Below are 21,783 nucleotides of genomic sequence, written 5' to 3' on the forward strand. Positions count from 1 at the left end.
CAAGGCAGAAAGCCACCAGAAATGACAGCGGCACAAAGCCGTGTTAGCCTTCTGCTCAGAATGGGCAGTATGGGTAATGGACAGGCTGTTCCCCCACACAGGAGGGGGACATGGCACCAAAGCCACACAGAACCCCACAGGTCTGCAAGAATGGGCTCTGGGGTCTGACTGCCCCGGTGGGAACTCCAGGTCTGCCATTTCTAAGCCCTGGGAGCTAGGGTGGGTACTTTCCTAGACTCAACTTCCTTTTAAAATAAGTCTGCCTGGAATGGTTTAGAGCAGTGGTAGTCAACCTGGTCCCTACCGCCCACTGGTTGGCGTTCCAGCTTCATGGTGGGCATAGCAGAGCAACCAAAGTATAAATAAAAAGATAGATTTAGGCCCTGGCCGGTTGGCTCAGTGGTAGAGCGTCGGCCTGGCGTGTGGAGGTCCTGGGTTTGATTCCCGTCCAGGGCACACAGGAGAGGCGTCCATCTTCTTCTCCACCCCTCCCCCTCTCCTTCCTCTCTGTCTCTCTCTTCCCCTCCCGCAGCCGAGGCTCCATTGGAGCAAAAAGATGGCCCGGGCGCTGGAGATGGCTCCTTGGCCTCTGCCCCAGGTGCTAGAGTGGCTCTGGTCGCGACAGAGCGATGCCCTGGATGGGCAGAGCATCGCCCCCTGGTGGGCGTGCCGGGTGGATCCCAGTCGGGTGCATGTGGGAGTCTGTCTGACTGCCTCCCTGTTTCCAGCTTCAGAAAAATACAAAAAAACAAACAAACAACAAAACAAAACATAAAAACAAAAAAAAAAGATAGATTTAATTATAGTAAGTTGTTTTATAAAGAATTTATTCTGCCAAACTTAGCAAAAATCCGACATGAAGTACTTGGTAAGTAATTATTAGTATATGCCTTAACTTGCTGTAACTCTGCTTTATAAATTTTATAAAGTAAAGTTACTTCCCTAGTTTATAAATCACCATGACTGTGGAACCGGTGGGTGGATAGAAAATGTTACTACTAACAGAGATACAAAGGTGGGCGGTAGGTACAAAAAGGTTGACTGCCTCTGGTTTAGAGTAATAGAAACATCCTACAGAAAAGACTCAGTGGAGTGACTCTTAGCAGTACCGATAGACAGAATAATAATATCACATAATTAAGCAATTATAATTATTATAATATAGAATCATATGATATAATTTTATATAACTATTATTACATTGTATATTATCATCTATATTATGTAAATAACAATATTGTCATTATATAATAACAATAAAATTATTATATCATATATAATCAAAACATTCTATTATAACATATGAAGCAATTATGATATTGCATATAAAGTTAGATGTAACTTCTATATGACACATGATGTTACATATAATTATGTTTTATTTTATGTATCATTATATAATAACTTATTATATAATTATATTATGTTATATATGATTATATATAATATGTATGCTTATATATAATGCATATTATTACACATACATAATATATAATATGTGGCAATAAGTATATAATCTTTATTATACTATTATCTCTATCTTTTATTTAGCCCTTACCCAATACCAAGTGCTGATATAAGTGCCTTACTAGTATTAACTCACCTCACCCTCAAGAGCAAATCTGGTATGTCCCTATCCAGTGGAAGAGGACACTAAAGCACAAATTTAGGTGCTTTTTAATGTCCATTTTCCAGGTGAGCAACCTGAAGCACAGAGTGGCTTAGCGACTTGCCCAAGAAGGGAACACTGAGATTCTCACCTGGCTGCCTCACTCAACGGCTCCCATTCTTAGAAAATGTGCAACGTTGGCTTCCACATGTAGCAAACACTAATATTGGCTCTTATCTGTTTGGTTTTAATGTTGCTTTGTTGGTGTTGCAGGGTGTTTGGAAATGAACTTGCTACTATGTTTATTGAGTACTTTCTATGTGTCAGACACTGTGCTTATGGACTTCAAATGCTTTGGTTTCTTTACCAGGTAACAAGGTGAAGGCTGCCCAGGGAGAGCAAGAATTGTGCCCACGGTCACAGAGGTAGGAAGTAGTATCCAAGGTCACGCAGTTGGAGGCAGAAGATGAACCCATTGGTCTGCTCCAGAGCCTGCACTCCTACACCATTCTGTTCACCTCCTTTTCCCTCTCTACAATGTAACACTTCAATTAGATACAGGAGGTGAAATGCCTTACACACAGCCTGGTACATAGTAAATGTCTGAAAACAAGCAGCTGTTCTTGTTTTTATTAAAACGAAATGTGAAAAGCCCAGTAGGCATTTTCTTCCAAGAAAATGACAGAAGTATAAATTTATGAGACCGTCTGTTCAGAGGGCAGATCCTTAGTCCCTTTTAAACTTCAACAAAGCCCCTGCATTGTTGGTCAACGCCAGTTCCCAAATCCACTTGCTCACCGGAACCCTAGGATTGCCAGTGAAGCAGGCAACTCCCTGGGCCCAGCTCCCTATAATCCTGATGTAGATAGATGATCCAGGGTTGAGGGTGGACACCTGCGAGGTGAAGGAATTTGCCTGAATTCGGATCAGTAGCAGGACTGGTAAACACCTTGGTGCAGGGGGTCCAGGAAGCAACCCTGAGCTGTATGGTTCTCCGAAGGTTCCCCACAAGCCGCCCAGTGCAAGTCGGCAGTCCTGCGCTCACACAGGCCCCCCGCCATGGAGCACTGACAGATGGAAGCTATTCTTATTATTTAACATTTATTAAGCTCCCACAGTGTCCCAGGAGCTGCATGGAACAGGGGCGTGGGTGGTCCCAAAGAGTCTGTCCCCAGAAGGCTGTGGCCACATGGAGTGGATGGATGGGCGTCTCTTTCCTCGTCAAAGCCACCCTCCCCCTCCTCCCACCCAGCTCTAGTTCCAGCTTCAGATGTCCTCACGGAGCACATGGACAAAGATTTGGGAAAGGATTCAACGTGACTGAGACCCGTGCATTCTCCTTCCTGCTTGTCTGGCATCCTCAGCTCCCCAGGCTTTTGACTTAGGGAGTTGGAGTAATGTGGGTTTCGTACCACCCAAGGTCATGGCTAAGGATGGCCAACCCCATCCTTCTCTCCTCCACAACCTTCCTGGATTGCACCCCATTCTGTCCAGCTGCACTACAGACATGTATCCTATGGTTATCAGGAATCTCTATTGAGAGTGGGAACAGGGAGCTAGCTACAAAGACACCCATGCACCCCCAAACCTGGAGATCTTCATATGACAAAGAAAGTGAAGCAAACTAAAGTAGCAGGAAAACACCATGACAACAGCAATACTGGTCATCAGTTAGGTTATGGAGTTCCCACAATGTGTAGGTGCTGCTCTTGGTGCTTCACAAACGTCATCTCATTGAATCCCATTTGGCAGTGAGTGTGACCATCCTCACTGCTGCCAAGATGAGATGGGGGGGGGGGAAGGAGGGAGGAGACAGTCTAGTCCCACCCAGTGGAATCACAGAGATGAAATACCTTGTATCACACAGGGGCCCAGATGCCAACTCAAGACTGGCTTTGGCATTATGTCTTGCCGCCTGAATAACGTCATGGCTGTAGGACCAAGGCCTGGCATGTGCTTATGTTTGAGTTCTTTTATTCCTGATTCAGACATTGGGAGGCAGAACCTATGGGCTGTCACCTCCGTTTTATAGACAAGGAAGCAGAGTCACCGAAAAAGGGTCATGGTCAGATTCAGGTTTCCTCTATCTGAATCCTCCGGTCTAATTCCTTAACTATGCTGCCTCACGAAAGAAGGAGAAATAACTATTTGCCAGGTTGTTTCTGAAGGATGCTATGAAATGGACAAGCTGACTGTCCCTCCAGTCCCCAAACCCTCACAGGAGCCAATGAGGATTTAGAGTGGACACCTTAAGAAGGACGCCTGTACCCACAGCACTGATGTGCTGGACTCCACCCCCTTACGCCGAGTCAGGTGCGAGGGCGGCAGGGCAGAGAGGGGCCACAGTTTCACACAGAGCTCTCGCTCTGATCCTTCCCCTCCCCAAACAAAGTGATGCAAAAACATCCTCGGTCCCGGGGAAAATGCCAGGCAGCCTGTCCTTCGGGAAGGATGGAGAACTTGCCTAGAGGAGGCCATCTTCATCTTCCTGCGGTTGTAGCAAAACTTGTCTGGGGGAAGCCCTCACATTGGGCGGGATAAATTGGGTTGAGGCTCTCCAACTCTACCTCCCAGCAGTTGTGTTAGACTGCTGACTCTCCCGCCAGGGGCCTGGCTGTCTACACGGCCTCTGAGGAGAGAGACTGGATCCCAGTCACAGCAGTGTCTCCAGAGCTTAGAAGAGAACCCAGCATGGAACTGGTCATCACTCACTAACTCAGTATTTTGCTGCTGAATGAGCTAATTTCACCACCCTTCTGCCTCCTATTTTTTACAAGCCTGAGGAGTCCAGGTTAGAGTCTGGGCATTGCTGAGGACACTGGTCCCAGCTGCGCGGAGGAAAAGACCTTCAGAGTATGGACACCTCTTAGGGTTCACCAGTGAACCAGTGTCCAAGCTGGCTGCTTGCAGGCCGGTGGGATGCATGTGTTGTAGGTCTATCTTTAGACAGGCAAGAAACATAAATAGGGCTGAGCATCTCCATCATAAATCAACCGGGGAAAGCACTCACCCAAAACAACCTTTAGAAGACAGGGAGGGAGGGGGCTCCGCTTCGCCACGGGAGCCTCCGACTGCGGAAGGCCCGAGCAGCAGAGAGGAGTGTGTGAAATCCACAAGGCTCTCCAGCCCCGCCTGGCCCATGCCAACGTATTATAAAAAGCATACTTGCCGATAGAGCGTGCCATTAAAATGATCAAAATGACAGATGGCTGCTGCAGAAATACACCCTTTTTATAGGACCGATAGTCATCAGAAGAGATTGACAGTGTCCCTTTAATCTTTTAATTAAAAGAAATGCATTTCTACAGAACCGAACAGGCTTTTCCTGATTTATATATTTATGTATGTCGGGATTGCTGATAGAAACAGGAGTGAGACGGCTGCGTGATCTGAAGAACCCTTCTCGCCTCAGTTACTGGATGTCCTTCTTAGAATGTCTTTGCTTCCCTAGGTCATGGTGTTCTCACCTGTAAAAGAGGGAAAACATCCTACAGGTACCCTGGTGGGAGACACTAGTGTAATTACTTCGGGTGGGAAGACGCGGAGTCAAATTGCCCTTTCTGCCCCTGATACGCCCGATCACGGGTAGAGACGGAAGACGCACTAGATGCTGGTCAGTCGCCTGGTGAATATGACCGCTGGTCAAAAACAACCAGGATAAGAAAGATCAGAAACCCACCCATTTTCCCCCCCACGGGGAAAGAAAGGTGTGTGCAGGATTTGAGGGAGAAAAAAAAAACAAACAAACTACATTTGGATGTTTGCAATAATCTTCAGCTGTGACTGTTGTTGACAATGAGAACCTAGTTTTTACCTGCCCGGCACCCTATTTTGAAAACAGGACTCAGTTTTTCTCCACTCACAGCCCACACAGCTCAGTTAGGGCTGCCCTACCCTCCAGTGGGCAGTCAGAGTCAAGGGGATGGGCATGGCCAGCAAGATGAGCCAAGGTGACCGCTATCTGGAATTTTGCAGAAGCCGTTGGGAAAGAGACTTGCTGGGGTGGGCGGGGACGGAAGCCTGGAAAGGCAGGGCCGTTGCCACCACTTGGACATGGTACGCTAGTGAGCGCAGATCGGAGAGATACGACGCTGCAGTGCTGGCTTGTGGGAGCCCCGGGATCTAACCACACCGGGAATTGGATATGGCCCCCTCTAGCCGGTGTGAATTCGATTTTTGTCATTGGCAGGTATAAGAGCCCTAAATAAACACCTTTTCTCTCTCTCTCTCTCTCTCTCTCTCTCCCCATATGTAAATGCCAGACCTTTTCTATGTATCAGGAGATAAGATACACGTTGGCCCTGAACTTGCCTGTTTTCCGTTCTCCTTCATCACCCTCTCTCTCCTAGTTCACCGCCCAGCACATAGTAGGTGCTTAAGAAAGATCTGCTGAACAAAGAGATGAATCACACTTAAGGCTCGCAGCTACTTTGCAAGACAGGTACCCCCCGCTTTCATTTGGTCACCGGGAAAACAGCCTGGGCGAGGTTAATTGACAAGCCCCAGGCCACACGCTTAGTACCTGCCAGAGCCAATACATCAGCCTGGACCTGTTTGACTCCAAATTCTCTTTGGAGAATTTGCCACCTCCCTGACTCTTTAATTCAGTCTGCCGTTGACACGGTCTCTCTGGCAGTACAGAGGAGTCACGGAGTGACTAAGATGGAGCTGCCCGAGAGTAAGCGACACCAGCAGCGCTTGCAGCCGGCACATTCTGACTTCCTTCCCAATCAGCCGACGTCCGGGACACCCGGGGAACACCGCAGGGCAGCACTGCTGACGTCTGAAAGCGCCTCCACCAGCCACACAGAAAAACAAGTGTATTTCTCTTCAGTCCTCCCAGAAACGCATCCAAATGCCCAGCAAGTTCCTTACATGTTTCCCTCTCTTCCATAGGGGCGGTCACAATCGGTCCATTGTTGAAACCAGCGCTTTGCTAATTCCCGACATGTCTACCCACGTGCAGGCAGAGACGTCTCGCCACACACTGCCAAATTCAGTGATGCTGAGCTCTGCTCCAGGAGCCAGATGAAGGGCTGGTGTATACCATCGCTATCCACATCAGAGAGGCATTAGTCAGCACGTCTCCATATCACTGCCCAGCTCTGGGAGGTTTAAGCTGGAAAACACTAAGCCTTCAGAGAGCTTACTGTCTCAGAGAGAGAAAGGACGGCAAAGGCTAAGCAGGACTCAACTCTAGGGAACAGCACAGTCACCTGCGGGGTCGCAGAAGGGGACCAGGATGTCCGTTCCGAAATCTGGGGCACACAGAGATTCAGGGCTCAGGAGTTCCCCTTCTGAGATGCCTTCTAGCCCTTGGCCCTACAGCTTCTGACTTTTGAGACCTCTGTTGAAACAATGTCCACTCCCACAGTGCCGATGGGTTGGGGAAGATGCCAAAGATTTATCTCCAGGTCCCAGCCCAACACCGTGAATTCACCTGCGTTCTCTGCTCTGCTGGGGAAGGCTTTCTCCTTTGCTTGCCTGGTGAATGTCTGATGTTGCTCTGCAGCCTGAAGCCAAGGCTACCTGCCCCTTTGAACCACTCCCTCCCTCCCCTAAGAGACATCCCCTACTCCCTCAGCAATGGTACCCAACCTCAGAGTGATTGTGAGACTAAGTTGAGGGACTACATCAAGTATTTAGTGTGGTGCCTGGCATATATAACAAGTATTCAATAATTGTTACCTTTCATGCTTTCTGCTGCTTGTGTTACATTATTACAGTTTTGTGTTTATCTAGTGCTCTCTTCCACTAGGCTAGGAATCCACAGGTTGGTGGCTGTGACTGTCATTTCTGTTTCCCAGTGCCAACATCAGCGCCTAATTACCGTCATATTCACTCCGGTGGATATATCTCGTCATTGGATCAGCAATTAAGAGGGAAGGTTCCGGTCCAACAGAATCAGTCCAAATCTCGGTCCTGTCACTGACATTCCTTGTGACCACGGGGAGGTTCCCTTTCTCTAAGCGTCAGTTTTACTCTCTCCATATGCGAAAGGGGGCATCCTAACGTAGCAATGAGAGCCCTTGTCTGAGACCCTGGGGGCTGTAGTTTGAAATTCAGATTTTGTTTTAAATTTTATTTTTTAGAAAAAGTATTTCAGCGGAATACCAGTTATATAACACCCTTCGCAGGGTCTGGGACAACACCCTGAAATCAGACACAGTAATACTCCTGCGGCAAAATGTATGAATATTCACAGTAAGTGGCATAAAGAAAGTCTATAAATAGACACATATCACTTCAGGTCAAGTTTTCTTCCCAAAGGAGTTTTTGGGCCAAACTCACCCCCCAAATCCCCTGATTCTCAGAGCTTTTTTGAAAAATTAAACTTACAGATAAGGGATGGTGAACCAATCGTACCCAACTTCAGAGTGATTGTAAGACTAAGTTGAGGGACTATGTCAAGTATTTAGTGTGGTGCCTGGAATATAACAAGTATTCAATAATTGTTACCTTTCATGCTTTCTGCTGCTTGTATTACATTATTACAGTTTTGTGTTTATCTAGTGCTCTCTTCCACTAGGCTGTGAATCCACAGGTTGGTGACTGTAACTGTCACTTTCGTTTCCCAGTGCCAACATCAGTGCCTAATTACCATATTTTTTGCTCCATAAGATGCACTTTTTTCCCCAAAAGTGGAGGGGAAAATGCCCATGTGTTTTATGAAGCAAATGTTCATTTTTTATTTTTTTAGCTGCTGTGGGTTCCCAGACAACTAGAAGAGTATTTGAACATTAAAGTCTCTTCTCATTTGTTTTTTTGTTTTGTTTTGTTTTGTTTTTACAGAGACAGAGAGAGAGTCAGAGAGAGGGATAGATAGGGACAGACAGACAGGAACGAAGAGGGATGAGAAGCATCAATCATTAGTTTTTCGTTGCGACACTTTTGTTCATTGATTGCTTTCTCATATGTGCCTTGACCGTGGGCCTTCAGCAGACCGAGTAACCCCTTGCTCCAGCCAGAGACCTTGGGTCCAAGCTGGTGAGCTTTGCTCAAACCAGATGAGCCCGCGCTCAAGCTGGCGACCTCGGGGTCTGGAACCTGGGTTCTCCCCATCCCAGTGTGACCGCTCTATCCACTGTGCCACCACCTGGTCAGGCTCTTCTCATTTGTTAATAGCAGTGCTAGTGTTTGTTAATTGTTAATACTGAAGTTGAGTTTACACTGTTGAAATATTATTGTGGTATATTTTATTAAATATTTTAACACACCATTTGGTTCAGAATATTATTTTTCTTATTTTCCTCCTTAAAACCCTAGGTGTGTCTTATGGTCAGGTGCGTCTTATGGACCAAAAAATACGGAAGATTATATATGTGTGCAGTGGATGGAAAGCTAAATGAACAAATGCATGGTGAGGTGGGTGTGGCTCTGTTTACACTGTCCTCCATCCAGGAATATATCTTTTGACTCATTATCTATAGTATCTGAAAGAGAGAAAATTATTTGACCCAGTATAAAGGCTATTCAAGCCCTGTCTGGTCAAAGGGCTTATCTGTCAGGCAGACTTCTAGAGTGAGGGGTGTGACCCTAAACTCGCAACCCAGAGTTAATGGTTAATTAGACCCAAACACTAACCAAACAGATTAACCAGTGACAATACCATTGTTTTAATTATATCATTTGGCATTAGGCAATCATGATCCATGGCTTGGGTAAGTCCTCTTAGTAGCTTCCAGATTCAAGACTGCCTTTCACAACTGGCTTGTCAGACTCTCCTTTGTTCTCAGGTCAGACAAGTCATTGATCATTCAAGGCACCTTTGGAAATTTAGAAGTTAATAAAGAAGTTCAAAAGGAACATACATAGGTTCTTCTTATCCAAAGATACCAAGATTGAGGTCTATGCCCAGGGCAAAAGAGCAATGTTTAGACAATGCACTTGGTAATATTGTCTTTCCTATCCTCTTCTGCTTATTACTATCAGTGGGAAAGTCCAAACTGCTTTAGCTCAATCCTCCATAGACATTTTTGAAATCTTTACATGGCTACTAGGAAATGCTATCCATCTTGTTATATATGCAATAAGTTTAGACACTAAATGACAGTTCAAGAGATCCAACAGGGTCAAGATTTTTATTTTCATAGAAAATAGTGGCTGGGGTCAGTGATAACTATTGACTCTACTAGAATGAAAGAACCTGGTGAGTAACTTCCTCAGATCTATTCGGATGCACCTCCATTCACTCACTATCTTTGCAAGACAAGGGGATGCTCTCCTAAAGCTTCTTACAATAGTTGGTCTATTAATTATTATTTTTTTCTCTAATTGAGAAGACAAAAAGAAGACCATGATAGTCTGAACTTTCCAAAGTGGCCCTTGGAAGAATTATGAAAAGAATGTTCTTTGCCATAGAATCCTTGGCTCCTGAGACTGGGAAGACTCTGAAATAACAGCCCTGCCCACGGGCCACTGAGGTTGTGTGTGCACGTCTTTAGTCAAAGGGAACTGGCCACCAGGGATGAAGTACACGGGCTATTCTTGATCACTTTAATGTCTGGCTGATGACCTTCAGTATGGGTGGCTCCTTCATGCTAGGAAAGCCCTTGCATCCTGAGAAGTAGGGAAGGAACCCACGAGGTCAGGGAACTGGTGAGCAAGCTGGTACGGTCTGCTGGGACTCTGGGCAGCAGCCACCGAGGCAGCAGCTGAAAGGTGATAGTACGTAAGAGAAGGTGACAGTATGTAAGAGACTGTTGCACTGTTTCTCTCTCTGAGTTGCATTTCTCCCCCTTGCACTGCACTTCTGCAATGGAGGGGGGAGGGCATGAGTTTCATGATCCCAGTGGGCAAGTACCATGAGCTGTCTCAGCCAAGCAGAAATGAAGCCAGCCTCTCCCGGTCCACAGTGTTTTTGGTGGGTCCCACGGGGGTGGGAGAGGGAGAGGAGAAAGCATGTCACAGCAGCCGGTCCGGAGGCTCCCGCCGCACTGCTTTCCTGACTTACAGGAGACTAGTTACCGAAGGTGTCAGTGGGAAAACGAACTAGGATCGGGCTAAGATTTGCAAGTAAAATCACCTGTGCCTTCCCAAAATAACTGGACACGTTTCTCAAACGCCCTGCGAAGGAAGAAGAAAGAGGGTCTCCCCAATTTCTCGGCTGGCCAGTGCATCTTCTCATCTATCATGGGGGTAATACGTCCAGAGTGGCATTTCGTAATGACAGCAACATTCCAGCAAATCGATAGTTATTTAATTCCCAACAAGCTCTCGAGTCCATTAAGCCTGATTACATTCACCCATTTCAGTGGGTGCCGTTATTTTTCCTACACCGGCACTTAATCTATAACAGGAACTTATGAGAACTTTCAAAAGCAATTTCAGCATCAATCAGCATAGAGTGAAGGGCACTATTTGCTTGTAATTATTTATCAGATGGGGTGGCAGAGGGTCTGACAAAGCTTTGATGGCCAACCTTCACCCCGAGTTTCCCCTAGAAGCAAAGGCCATCCTGATTGCCGTGGAGCCCCACCTTGGACCCCATGGCAGGCCACGCCGGCCTGCTTACGCTGGGAACCATCGAACAGTGCCCGGGTTGTTAAGGACTGTTCATTCTCTGGGCACTGCATTTATTTTTCTCACGCATAATATAGAGCCTAAAATTCAGCAACAACCATAAACCTGGGATGACAAACGGTTTGTTAATATTTGGAATCACCCCTGAGTATCTCAAATCACCAAGGTTCGCACGTACTGTTAATAAGCAACACTCAGAAAAGGAGGGAAAAGGGTATTTGACCTCAGAATCCTCCCCAGAAATTGTCATTAATGAGCTAGGGTGCTGCAAAAACATTTTAAAATACCACAAGGTTGAAGGTAAAAGGACATCCTAAATGCATTTAGTTTCCCTTTCCTGTGGAAATAAGACACAGAAGGCATCAACAAAGGGATGCTTGCTCTAAAAACAAATAAAAACAAAACAAAGCAACCAAAGCCAGCCGGGTTCCCTGTGACGTCTAAGCTCCGTGCCTAGCAGAGGTTAGCTTTCCACAGAGAACTTCAGACAGGTACCCAGAATCCAGTGCTTCTTTAAAAAGACAAACTTTTGATTAAAAAAAAGGTCACCCATATCTTAATCGTCGATGATTCTCACTGCACAGGAAGAACGGCCTTCAAAGTAAAAGCAGCACACACTTCAGTCCTCCCCTTTCTGGCCCTCAGTAAGATGTAAGGAGCCAGTACCGGTTTCTTAGAATTATCTTTAAACGTCATACACTAACTATCCATCGAGTGTTCCTTTCGGCCTCGGGCGCCACCACCCAACCCAGGCGGTGGCAGCGGTGCGTGGCGGGGGTGCGGGGTGCGGGGCGGGGGTGCGGGGGTGCGGGGCGGGGGGGGGGGGTGAGAACCTTCTGTGAAGACAGACAACCCGCATGAAGAACGCACACACATGAATTAACGCGCATTTCACTTCTCTTCTCTTTCCGGGTTAAAGCTCTTAAGCAAGTCACCTGGTGATAAGTTACTCTGCCTCTTGATCGGCTCTGGGAGACGGAGTACCTAGGAAAGCCGGGGAGGAGAGCAAAGCCTTTGCCCCGTGGTCAAGCTCCTGAAGCACAGGCATGAATGTTAAGCAGCAGTCAGATCAATACAAGCAAATATAGCTCAACTACACCATTTATTCAGCCATGAGAGATGTCAATAGCCAGATTAGGGTGATCCATCTTTTTGATTTCCTACTGTCTTCTCACCGACTACACGAGGGCTTTTTTTCCTGTATTAAAAGTGTTTGCTTTCTCAACCATAAAAATTCCAATTATTACTCTGAGCGCTCTGGAGTTAAGTTGCTGGCTAGCAGTGGCCTTAAATTACCTGGATCAGTCCGGGGAAGTAGGGGGTGGCCGGAACGATCATAGGTACTCCATAGGGATGCAGGAGGACTCCTTGAGAAGGCAACATGCTTTATGTGAAGGTATTATTCCCTCGGAGGGCTCAACACATCAATGGAGAGCTAGGGGGGAAAATCTATAAACCCAACTTCTTCCGAACTACAAAGCTGAGAGCCAAATCGCTTCTGTCAGGAGGAGCCAAGCGCTCATCGCCACGGAGAGGGGAAAGAAAGAAAATCCGAATCAGCAACTCTCTCGATGTGAAAGTTTTCTTCCCAGACGACCAAGAGAAACAGCAGCTGCAGGGTTGGAGCTACCAAAATGGAAGGTGCTATTTTGGGAATGGCTTGCCGAACATGACTAACCAAATACTCTTCGTTAATTTAGTTCACGGAGAGACAGAGGGAGAGAGAGAGAGAGAGACGGGGAGACTGGGAGAACAGTCGTCAGGCTTTGAGATTTGGGCAACTGCTAATGGATTTAGGCAAAAAGACAAGGGATGCAGATTTTTAGAGAGGAAAAAAAAAAAACCCTAAGAAATGTAAATTGATATGATTATCAGTTGCCACTTAAGACGTGAGTAGGTTAATGTGTCCTGGTGTTGGTACTGATCAAACAGAAACTAAGAAGATAGTCTAGTTTATTATTCTCTCTCGGTGTTAATTTTAAAGAGGCAATTTGTGTAAATAATATAATACTACTAGCTAATATTTGCAGTATGTGCTATGCACAGAGAACAAGCTTAATTATTTACATGTGTTATGTAATTTAATTCTCACAATGCCCCGAAGTGGGTACTATTCTCAGTTCCAGGTAACAGAAGGGAAACGGGCTCACGCTAGCTGAACGGTTTGCTCATGGTCATACACTTGGGAGAGGCAGGGAATTTCTAAGCAGGCCACATTCATCCCAGTATTTCATTCTGTAATAGAGCATCATATGTTCTGTGTGTATGTGCGGGTCTGTGTACTTTTAAAGACACATTCTTTGTGTTTGAGCTTTTGATTGTTATATAGTAATGCACACTATTTTAGTAAAAGATGTCTCTCTGTCCTCAGAATTTAAAGGTATAGCAGATGTGTACCAAAACTATGGATGCATGATACATTTGAGCCAGTCTTTGAAACCTTTCCAGTGTGTGATCATGTTTAGGATATCTGACGTGGTAATAGATAAATTCCTACGGAATGGCGTGAGTTGAAATTGTACTGACTTGAGAATCCCACATACTAGCTGTGTGATCTTCAACAGGTTACTTAGTATCTCTGAACTTCAACTTCTTCATTTGGAAAACTGAGATAGCAGCCCCTACCTCAAAGGGTTGTGTGACATAAAAATCCTTGGCATCTCTGGGCATGTACAATGCAAAAGGTTATTAGCCACTCTTCTCATGTGCTTCCTAGTCCCCTGATTGCTGGTCTAGTCACATCTGTGGCTTCAAAATGAAGGCACAGCCAACATTCAAGTTGTCCCTCTTCTAATCTCCATACCAGGAAAGCATGCGGGTGTGTTTTGAGAACAAGAATGTGAAACTGACAAAGCAAGTCCACTTGACTTAAGCCCAAGGCCCAGGAATCCCTGAAAATCACCTTCAAACCAAACATCTGCCTGCCATATTCCACCCTTAACTCTAAACAGGATACAGGATATAGATTTTTTTTTTTTTTTTTCCAAACGGGAAGAGCTTCAGACACCGCAGAACATATTCAACTATTGGCTTTTTCTAAATCCAAATGTCAATTCCACCACTTTTAGATAGCCAAGGTGTTTTTACACTACACTAATTTTAGTTGCTTGATTTAGCTGCATAATTACATTTTTAGATAACGACAGTGGACAGCATTTGGCAGCGAGTTCAATTATTTAAAGCTGAATTCTGGCCATCTTGACACAGTCTCTCTGTAATTGATTCTCCCGTATCCGAGTGGCCACGCTGAACAATCCGGAAAGCTCCAGGAACAGCTGCAGGTTGACCCCTCTGACTTAACAGCCTGATACTGTTTCTAACTTTAGCTTTTGACTCTGACTTTCAACACTGCTCTTCTGAGATGTTACTAGTGAGGACATCAGCTTCCTAGGAGACAGCTTCATAGGGGCGGACAGCTCTGTTACTTTACTAAGGCCTGGGTCAGATGGAATGATGTCTCTCTAATGTTACAAATTAGAAAGACCATTGGATTAGAGTAGGAAACTTAATTCCATCAGAAACCCAAAAGTTTACACATTCGGACTCTTAGTTTCCTGAACAAAGACTAGAGACAACAGTATCCACTTATACTCTTCTCCAAGAATTGGTCAATGAGCAAGGTTGTGTGAGTGTTTTGGAAACCGTAGAGTTACACAAATAAAAAGGATCACTATATTGCTATGTATATATATTGTTTTTCTTAAAGAACATGAGGATCTTAGACAGAGAGAAATGAGAAGCATATTATATCAATATATGGGACTTGTAGCTATATAGTTAGAGAGAAATGAGAACTACATATGGGACATACATACATATATATATATATAGTGTGTGTGTGTGTATGTATTTTTTGCAGAGAATATTTTCTTTTTAAAAACTTCATAATATGGAAAACTTTTGCTGCTTCTGTGTAATGAGCATCCTTTTTCCTCTCTCTGAAAATAAAGGTTAATTTTTTTAAAAAAATTATTTATTCATTTTAGAGAGGAGAGGGAGAGAGAGAGAGAGAGAGAGAGAGAGAGAGAGGAGAGACGGAGCTGGAAGCATCAACTCCCATATGTGCCTTGACCAGGCAAGCCCAGGGTTTTGAACCGGCGACCTCAGCATTTCCAGGTCAACGCTTTATCCACTGTGCCACCACAGGTCAGGCAAGGTTAATTTTTTTGTGAGCCTTTTTATCCTGATGACCAAGAAGCTCAAAGCGAGATAAAAGGTTCCATTGTGTCCAGTTTCGCCTTTACTGACTGCATGTTTGTGTTCTCATCTTCCTGTTCTCACAACCTCCGGTCCTACCTACTGCTACTTACATTTCCTCTGATTCTGCCTTTATCTGTAGCTTCCCTTTGGGGGTTCATTTCCTCTGCTAAAAGGCGGGTACCATATTCTCCGCATTCCTGCTCCCAGTGGCTGGTGCACATGGCTCACCGCAAAGGGTTGGCCACCCGACGTCTAGCGTGCAGTATTACGTTCCTGGCATATTGCAGGAACTTCTTTGTTTTTTCTTTTTAAAGTAGAATAAAAAAGTTAGATAAAGAAGAGAGAAGACGTTCAGGTAAAGGCTAGGAAACATAGGGAGGCCTCAGAAAAGGAGTGATTTCCATCTAAGGCCCATGAATTATCATCGTCATGGTCATCACAAACAAAAATGGCAAAACTTCTGTAAACGGGAGACGGGCGGATGATAAATCCTGGTGTGGACTTGATTCTCTCTGCCGCCCCTGCCTCAAACTCCATCCCTGTCATGGGAAAGTGGCCACAGACAACACATAAACCAACGCTTAAGCCTGAATTTCCTATCATGGTTGATCCGCCATGAAATATTCTTCTCTCGATTTTTGTCAAGCATTTAAAAGTACAGAAACCATTGTTAACTTGAGGGGTCATACACGCACAGGCAGCAGTCCAGGACCGGCTGCCAGGCCACGGCTTGCTGACCCCTCGTTTGGAGTATTGCATTTGATCCCAACCACTGGAAGTCAGATGTCAACACAATAGCAAATATATAAGCTTTTACTTCTCTTCTATTTCCTCACTTGCTCCTTGTCCTTCCTGTCACTTTCTTGCAGCCAGTCCTGTCGATCTTCCCCATGTTGGGGATTTTCATCAAGAGGTTTATTTTTTTCTTAACCAGCCTTTGAGAGTTCAATCTCAACCTTGTCCCCTCCCGCCCCCTCCCCGCCCCAAATCCCCCCCCCCCCCACCGTTCTCCACATTCTCCACGCTCCGTGATGGCCCTGACCCCTTCCTTATTTACTGCGCTTTCCCTACCCTAGGTTAGGACCGGTCCTCTCTCACTGTCAGATCTGCATCCTCTTCCCTGGGCCCTAAGAGCCGCCACGTGGTCAACTGTGTCTACCACCAGCCCTGATGAGCGGTGGCCACCCAAAGTTTAAATATCCATGGAAGAGAAGGAAAGGGGACAGAAACACAAGAGTTGGCCATAGGTGGGGGAGGGGAGCTTTCAGAGAAGACCAATTCCTGCCCATGGGTTCTGTTGGCCAGTTCACCAACTGCAGTGTCCTGGATGGAACTTAGTCCATAAAGGAGAAGAGTGATGACGATGACGATGATGAGTCTGTATTGTGTAAAACAAAACAAAACAAAACAAAAAAAACTAGCATTTTATTTATTTATTTATTTACAGAGACAGAGAGAGAGAGTCAGAGGGGGGGGGATAGATGGGGACAGACAGACAGGAACGGAGAGAGATGAGAAGAATCAATCATCAGTTTTTGTTGCGACACCTTAGTTGTTCATTGATTGCTTTCTCATATGTGCCTTGACTGGGGGCCTTCAGCAGACTGAGCAACCCCTTGCTTGAGCTAGCGACCTTGGGTCCAAGCTGGTGAGTTTTGCTCAAGCCAGATGAGCCTGCGCTCAAGCTGGCAACCTCGGGGTCTCGAACCTGGGTCTTCCGCGTCCCAGTCCGACACTCTATCCACTGCGCCACCGCCTGGTCAGGCAGGAGCTAGCATTTTTAAAAGGCAGAATCTTGTATACAATGTAGACCTATTTTATCTCTTGAAAGACTGGAAGATTAGAAACTTGGGGCCACATTTCCCTGCACCAATGATCGCTGGAGTCTGGGAAGAATCTGCCTTGTCCACAGATGAGAAAAATCGGGCTCTGTGACACTGTCTCTGCCATTTTTCCTGGGGGAAAAAAGGTCCTGGAAATCTTCCTGAAAGATGTCATATGTCATCTGCCACTTGACCATTAAAACAAAACAAAATAAAGAACAAACTAACCAAAACTACAAGACAGTGCTTCTCTGACAACATTAATCGGATACTGACAGTGGCTACCTTATGATACAGGTGCATGCAGATTATTTAATGACTCATACCACCTGTTTCCAGGCCAAGGTGGGTGACAATCTTCTACATTATTCAAGACCCTTTACAGTATTCCTCAGCTTTATTTTCCAGATTCATCCTCCAATAAACACTGTCCTTCCTTCTACAAATCACTCTTTCTGCACACCACACCAGGAAATTGCTTTTGCCAAATATTTTTCTGAATCCAAGTCAATCTACAAACTTGCCTGCTGTGTGAAACCACCCTTTCTCCTTCCTTCCTTCCTTCCTTCCTTCCTTCCTTCCTTCCTTCCTTCCTTCCTTCCTTCCTTCCTTCCTTCCTTCCTTCCTTCCTTCCTTCCTTCCTTCCTTCCTCCCCTCCCTCCTTCTCTCCCTCCCTCCTTCCCTCCCTCCTTCCTATTTCCTTCCTTTCTTCCTCCCCCCCCCCCCACACCCTTTCCTCCTTCCTGCCTTATATCCTTCTTATTCAAACTTGCTGGATTAAATCAGAATTCACCTTTTCAGCAAGGCCTTCCTTCCCCAGCAGCCCGGGGCAGACCTAACTGCACGGTTACCTGTGTTCTGGAGTCCTTGGCATTGTGTAATAGCGGGGATGGTGCCTACTGGAAGGTGGACTGTCACAAATAAAGACAGGTGCCACTCACTGTTGTCCACCCAATGGCCAAGACGCTGACTAGACGAATGAAGTTTCCCAAGACGTGTCCCGCGAGAGTGGCCGACTGAACGACTGCTGTGGAAGAGTGTGGCTGAAGCTAAGAGGCTGCAAGCCCCCCCCGCCCCCCCACCCCCCCCGCCCCCGATAATGAAGACTTTTGTTTTTAGTGCCGCAGGAGCACGTGGTACGGCAGACGCAGCGTGAGTGTCCTGGTCGGGGAGGCTGGGTTGGGATCTCGGCTCCTGCCGCCCTTTCCCGTGGTTGGTCTGGGGTGAGATGCTCCGCCCAGAGCCCCAGGCTTCTCAGGGAGAAAGCGGGACAAACCTGCACCTTCCCCCAGGGCTGCCGCCGCAGAGAAATGACAGGACGTGCAGGGCTGCTCCCGAAATGGGAACACAACGTGCTAGTGTATTTTTATTCCTTTTCCTTCAGCATGCCTTCAATGTAGACATCGTAAAATCCTTTCCTGATCATCCCTGTCCTCGTGTCCGGTCTGTCCCCTGAATGCCCACTGGTACCCAGCACTGGCGTCTCTGTTGGACTGTCCATCTTTCTGTCCCCTTTACCCGACTGCTTGCTGGCCTGCCCCGTCCGTCCTTCCACCAGCAGCCGCCCGCCGGGTCCTCAGAGCGGCCTGCCTGCCTGCCCAGCGCTCAGGCCCCGCTCACCGGAGGCCCCTGGAGGCCCGGTGGTGACTCGCACAGGACGGGGGAAGGCACGGTGGCGGGTACTCACAGCCAGAACACGCCCGTGTCGTCTCCTCCACCTCCTCCTCGAACATCTGGCTTTCCTGTCTTTCCCTCAGGCCTGGGCCTACAACGGATGCTCAGTAAGCACTTGGCAATCACCTGTGGTATCTATGAGATGAGATGGAGGTTCAGAGAGGTTAAGTGACACGTCCAAAGTTAAACAGGAAAGCGTGTGCTCTGTCCAGTTACAAGAGCCCATTTTCCCTTCTACCTGCCCCTAATATCTGCCAGATCATTATGAAGGACCACTCCAGGGCAACGACTTGAACCGAAATCAATAAACTCCACTCATCACCAGACATGCGTTCCAACCTAACCCAACGCAGGAGAGAACACAGGCTGGGAGGCTCTTACCCAGCATGCACCTCCAAGAGAAATTCCCCCCAGGAAGTGACATAATGCTGATGGTCCTGATGCCCAGGACAGACAGACAGGTGAGTAGTGCCCAGGACCGGGGAGACTGGAAGCATCCGGCAGATTACTAGGGAGGTAAGATCTTCCAGGGTGAAAGCTTCCATAGATTGCACGCATAATGTACCGAGCCACTGGCCAGCTGCTTCCCAAGTTATAGCCACCTCCTGTGTCCTCAGTGGAGGACGGATCCAGCCAGAAATGTCACATCTCGGGAAGAGAAGCCAGGTCCCCAACCTCTCCTAGGGACTGGTTCAGTTAATATGTGCAAGTGAGTTGAAGTCTGAGAAGCTCTTACAGGAACATCAAGTACTTAGTAAGCTTTGGTTCGCACTGTGACATTACTTGCCACCCCTTGTCCCTCCTCACCAAAGGGCCACAGCATGGTAGTTCAGAGCTCACAACGAGCCACATGGCTCATATTAAAATCTCTGTCTCCCCCTGATCGCTAGCTGTGTGTTCTTGTGCAAATTACTTAACCTCTCTGTGCTGCATATTTACTATTTGTCTAATCACAATATTATTAGCAACCAGACCTCGTGGCCCAGGGATCTGAGTAAGAAAGCCATGCAGATGTGTCGCCGAGGGTCTGGCCCACAGCAGACTCTCATTAAGTGGCTGCCGGTGCTTGTCATCACAACAACCGCATCACCAGCAGCTGGTTTGGAGGGGTGAACCAGCTCATGCAGCTTCTCCCAAACCTGCAGTATCAAGACTCATGCTCCCTTCAACAGCTAATTGGTTAAATAATATAGCACTGACAGAGGTGACTTGTGAGGTGTCTTCTTGTGTAAGAGCTCACCTCCTTCTTCCAGGCTCCGACCCCAAAATTAAGACACTGGGGCTGATATGGGCGTGGCCTCCGTACATGAAAGATGCAGTTTTGAAACTAAAACATGAGAATTTCACATGCAAAGGGGCAGGGGGTTCATGGCGCCCCATGAACACATGGGGATGCTGGCGATAGTACCTTTGAATCAGGAGTAACCCCCCAAAATCTGGGACAGTGGGTCACCCTACGGAGTAGCATTTCCCCATGTCCAAACATGCTTATGAAGATCCACAGAGAACATTCCGGTAGGTCCTGTCGGTGAGGAGGCTGCTGATCACCGTTAGAAACTCGAACCCCCGGGGGTCGAGGCAGAACCGCGCTCCTCTAGGCTCATTAAGCGCTCCCTGACCTGATTCTCCTCCGAAAGCCAGACTGGCTGGCTGAACGAGCAAAGCTGAGGAGGCCAACCTCGCCCGTCATCTCTGCTGAGACCCAGCGTGCTTCAAGAAGCGACCCCTGACCTGTCTGAGGATGACTGGCAACAGCGTTTGAGAATTCGTTGACTTTGCCGGAGGCAAACCAGTCCTTGCTGGGGACTTCCGGAATGGGGGGTGAGTGATCAGCTGCTCCCCTACATGCTGCTGGGGTTCCCTCTCTGCTGTCTGCTGCCTTTAGAGCTGCCGGTCTCTGCAGGAACGGGGTACAGGAGACCAGGCCACTTAGCACAATCTCCAGGACTCGTACCTGGGCCTTTCTGCCCAAACTCCATCCGCACTCTACTCCCTGTGAACTGAACCAACTACCTGAGCTCTGTGCACAGCCTTTCCCCCTTAGAGACTAAGTACCCAGACTGGCATCTCCCAAAGCATGGTGTGCACAACTGAAGTGGCATAAGATGCTTCATTGTAAAAAGAGTCTCATGGCCAAAATAGTGGGAGAAATTCAGCTTGCTCCTTCTCCCTCTTGGGGATTCAAGACACCGATAAGCATAGTAAAGCCCCTGAGAAGTCCTGCAAGAAAAAGAAACAGAAACCTGTTTGCCCTTGTTTGATCCAGACACTCCCAGACTTATTTGATGGCCAATTGGCCATCCACCCATCCATTCATCCATCTATCCATTCATCCATCCATCCATCCACTCAACCATTCATCCACCCATCCATTCATCTATCATCCATTCATTTTGCTACCGATTTGAAAATTCGGTTATTGAGAATTAATTATGTGTTAGTTCCTGTGCAAAGTTCTTTACACCTTCTCCATGTTTCTATTTTCTTACTTCTTCATCCTCATCAGGATCCTCCTGAACATCATCATCATCATCATCATCATCATCACCACGGTTTTTTTTTTGTGCCAGGCATTGTGCTAATCTCATTATCTGTGTTATCTTGGTGTATCCCCCCTACATCCCTCTGAACTAGATTCTGTTAAATTTGTTGCAGCACAGACAGGAACACTGAAAGGGGAGGCATATTGGTCAAGAAAAGATAGCCAGGAAATGGCTTAGCTCTGTCTTTAATGAGAGCTGCAGGGCCCTGGGTGTTAACTCCTGTGAGAGGTTCTCCTTTGGTACGTGACCGTCATGAACCCATTCTGAGAAGTGAGAGCCTGGACAGAACTCCAGCCGAGTGGCCTCCTTACCTCCTTTACCCCAACCCCTCACTCGGTCTCAACCACTAGAGGCAAAGGAAAACAGAAAGTGAAGCCAGTGAAAACAGCTACACGAGATGTCACAGCCTGGG

General features: G+C 46.8%; 1 protein-coding gene across 15 annotated transcripts in view; it reads right to left on the bottom strand.

Moving 5' to 3' along the window:
- Window positions 1–21,783, bottom strand: part of RBFOX1 (RNA binding fox-1 homolog 1) — a 1,119,122-nt gene that overhangs the window by 353,710 nt on the left and 743,629 nt on the right. For 5 of the 15 annotated variants that reach the window (XM_066382658.1, XM_066382659.1, XM_066382661.1 and 2 more), the window contains exon 1: window positions 12,428–12,732. The exons of the other annotated variants lie outside the window; for them this stretch is intronic. In XM_066382658.1, coding sequence (XP_066238755.1) covers window positions 12,428–12,514 — 87 coding nt within the window. In that variant the 5' untranslated portion in view covers window positions 12,515–12,732. Of the gene's footprint in view, window positions 1–12,427; window positions 12,733–21,783 lie in introns of those variants that run through there. 15 annotated transcript variants of the gene reach the window in all.

Source organism: Saccopteryx leptura, chromosome 4, assembly GCF_036850995.1.
Source record: "Saccopteryx leptura isolate mSacLep1 chromosome 4, mSacLep1_pri_phased_curated, whole genome shotgun sequence".
Lineage (NCBI taxonomy): Eukaryota > Metazoa > Chordata > Mammalia > Chiroptera > Emballonuridae > Saccopteryx > Saccopteryx leptura.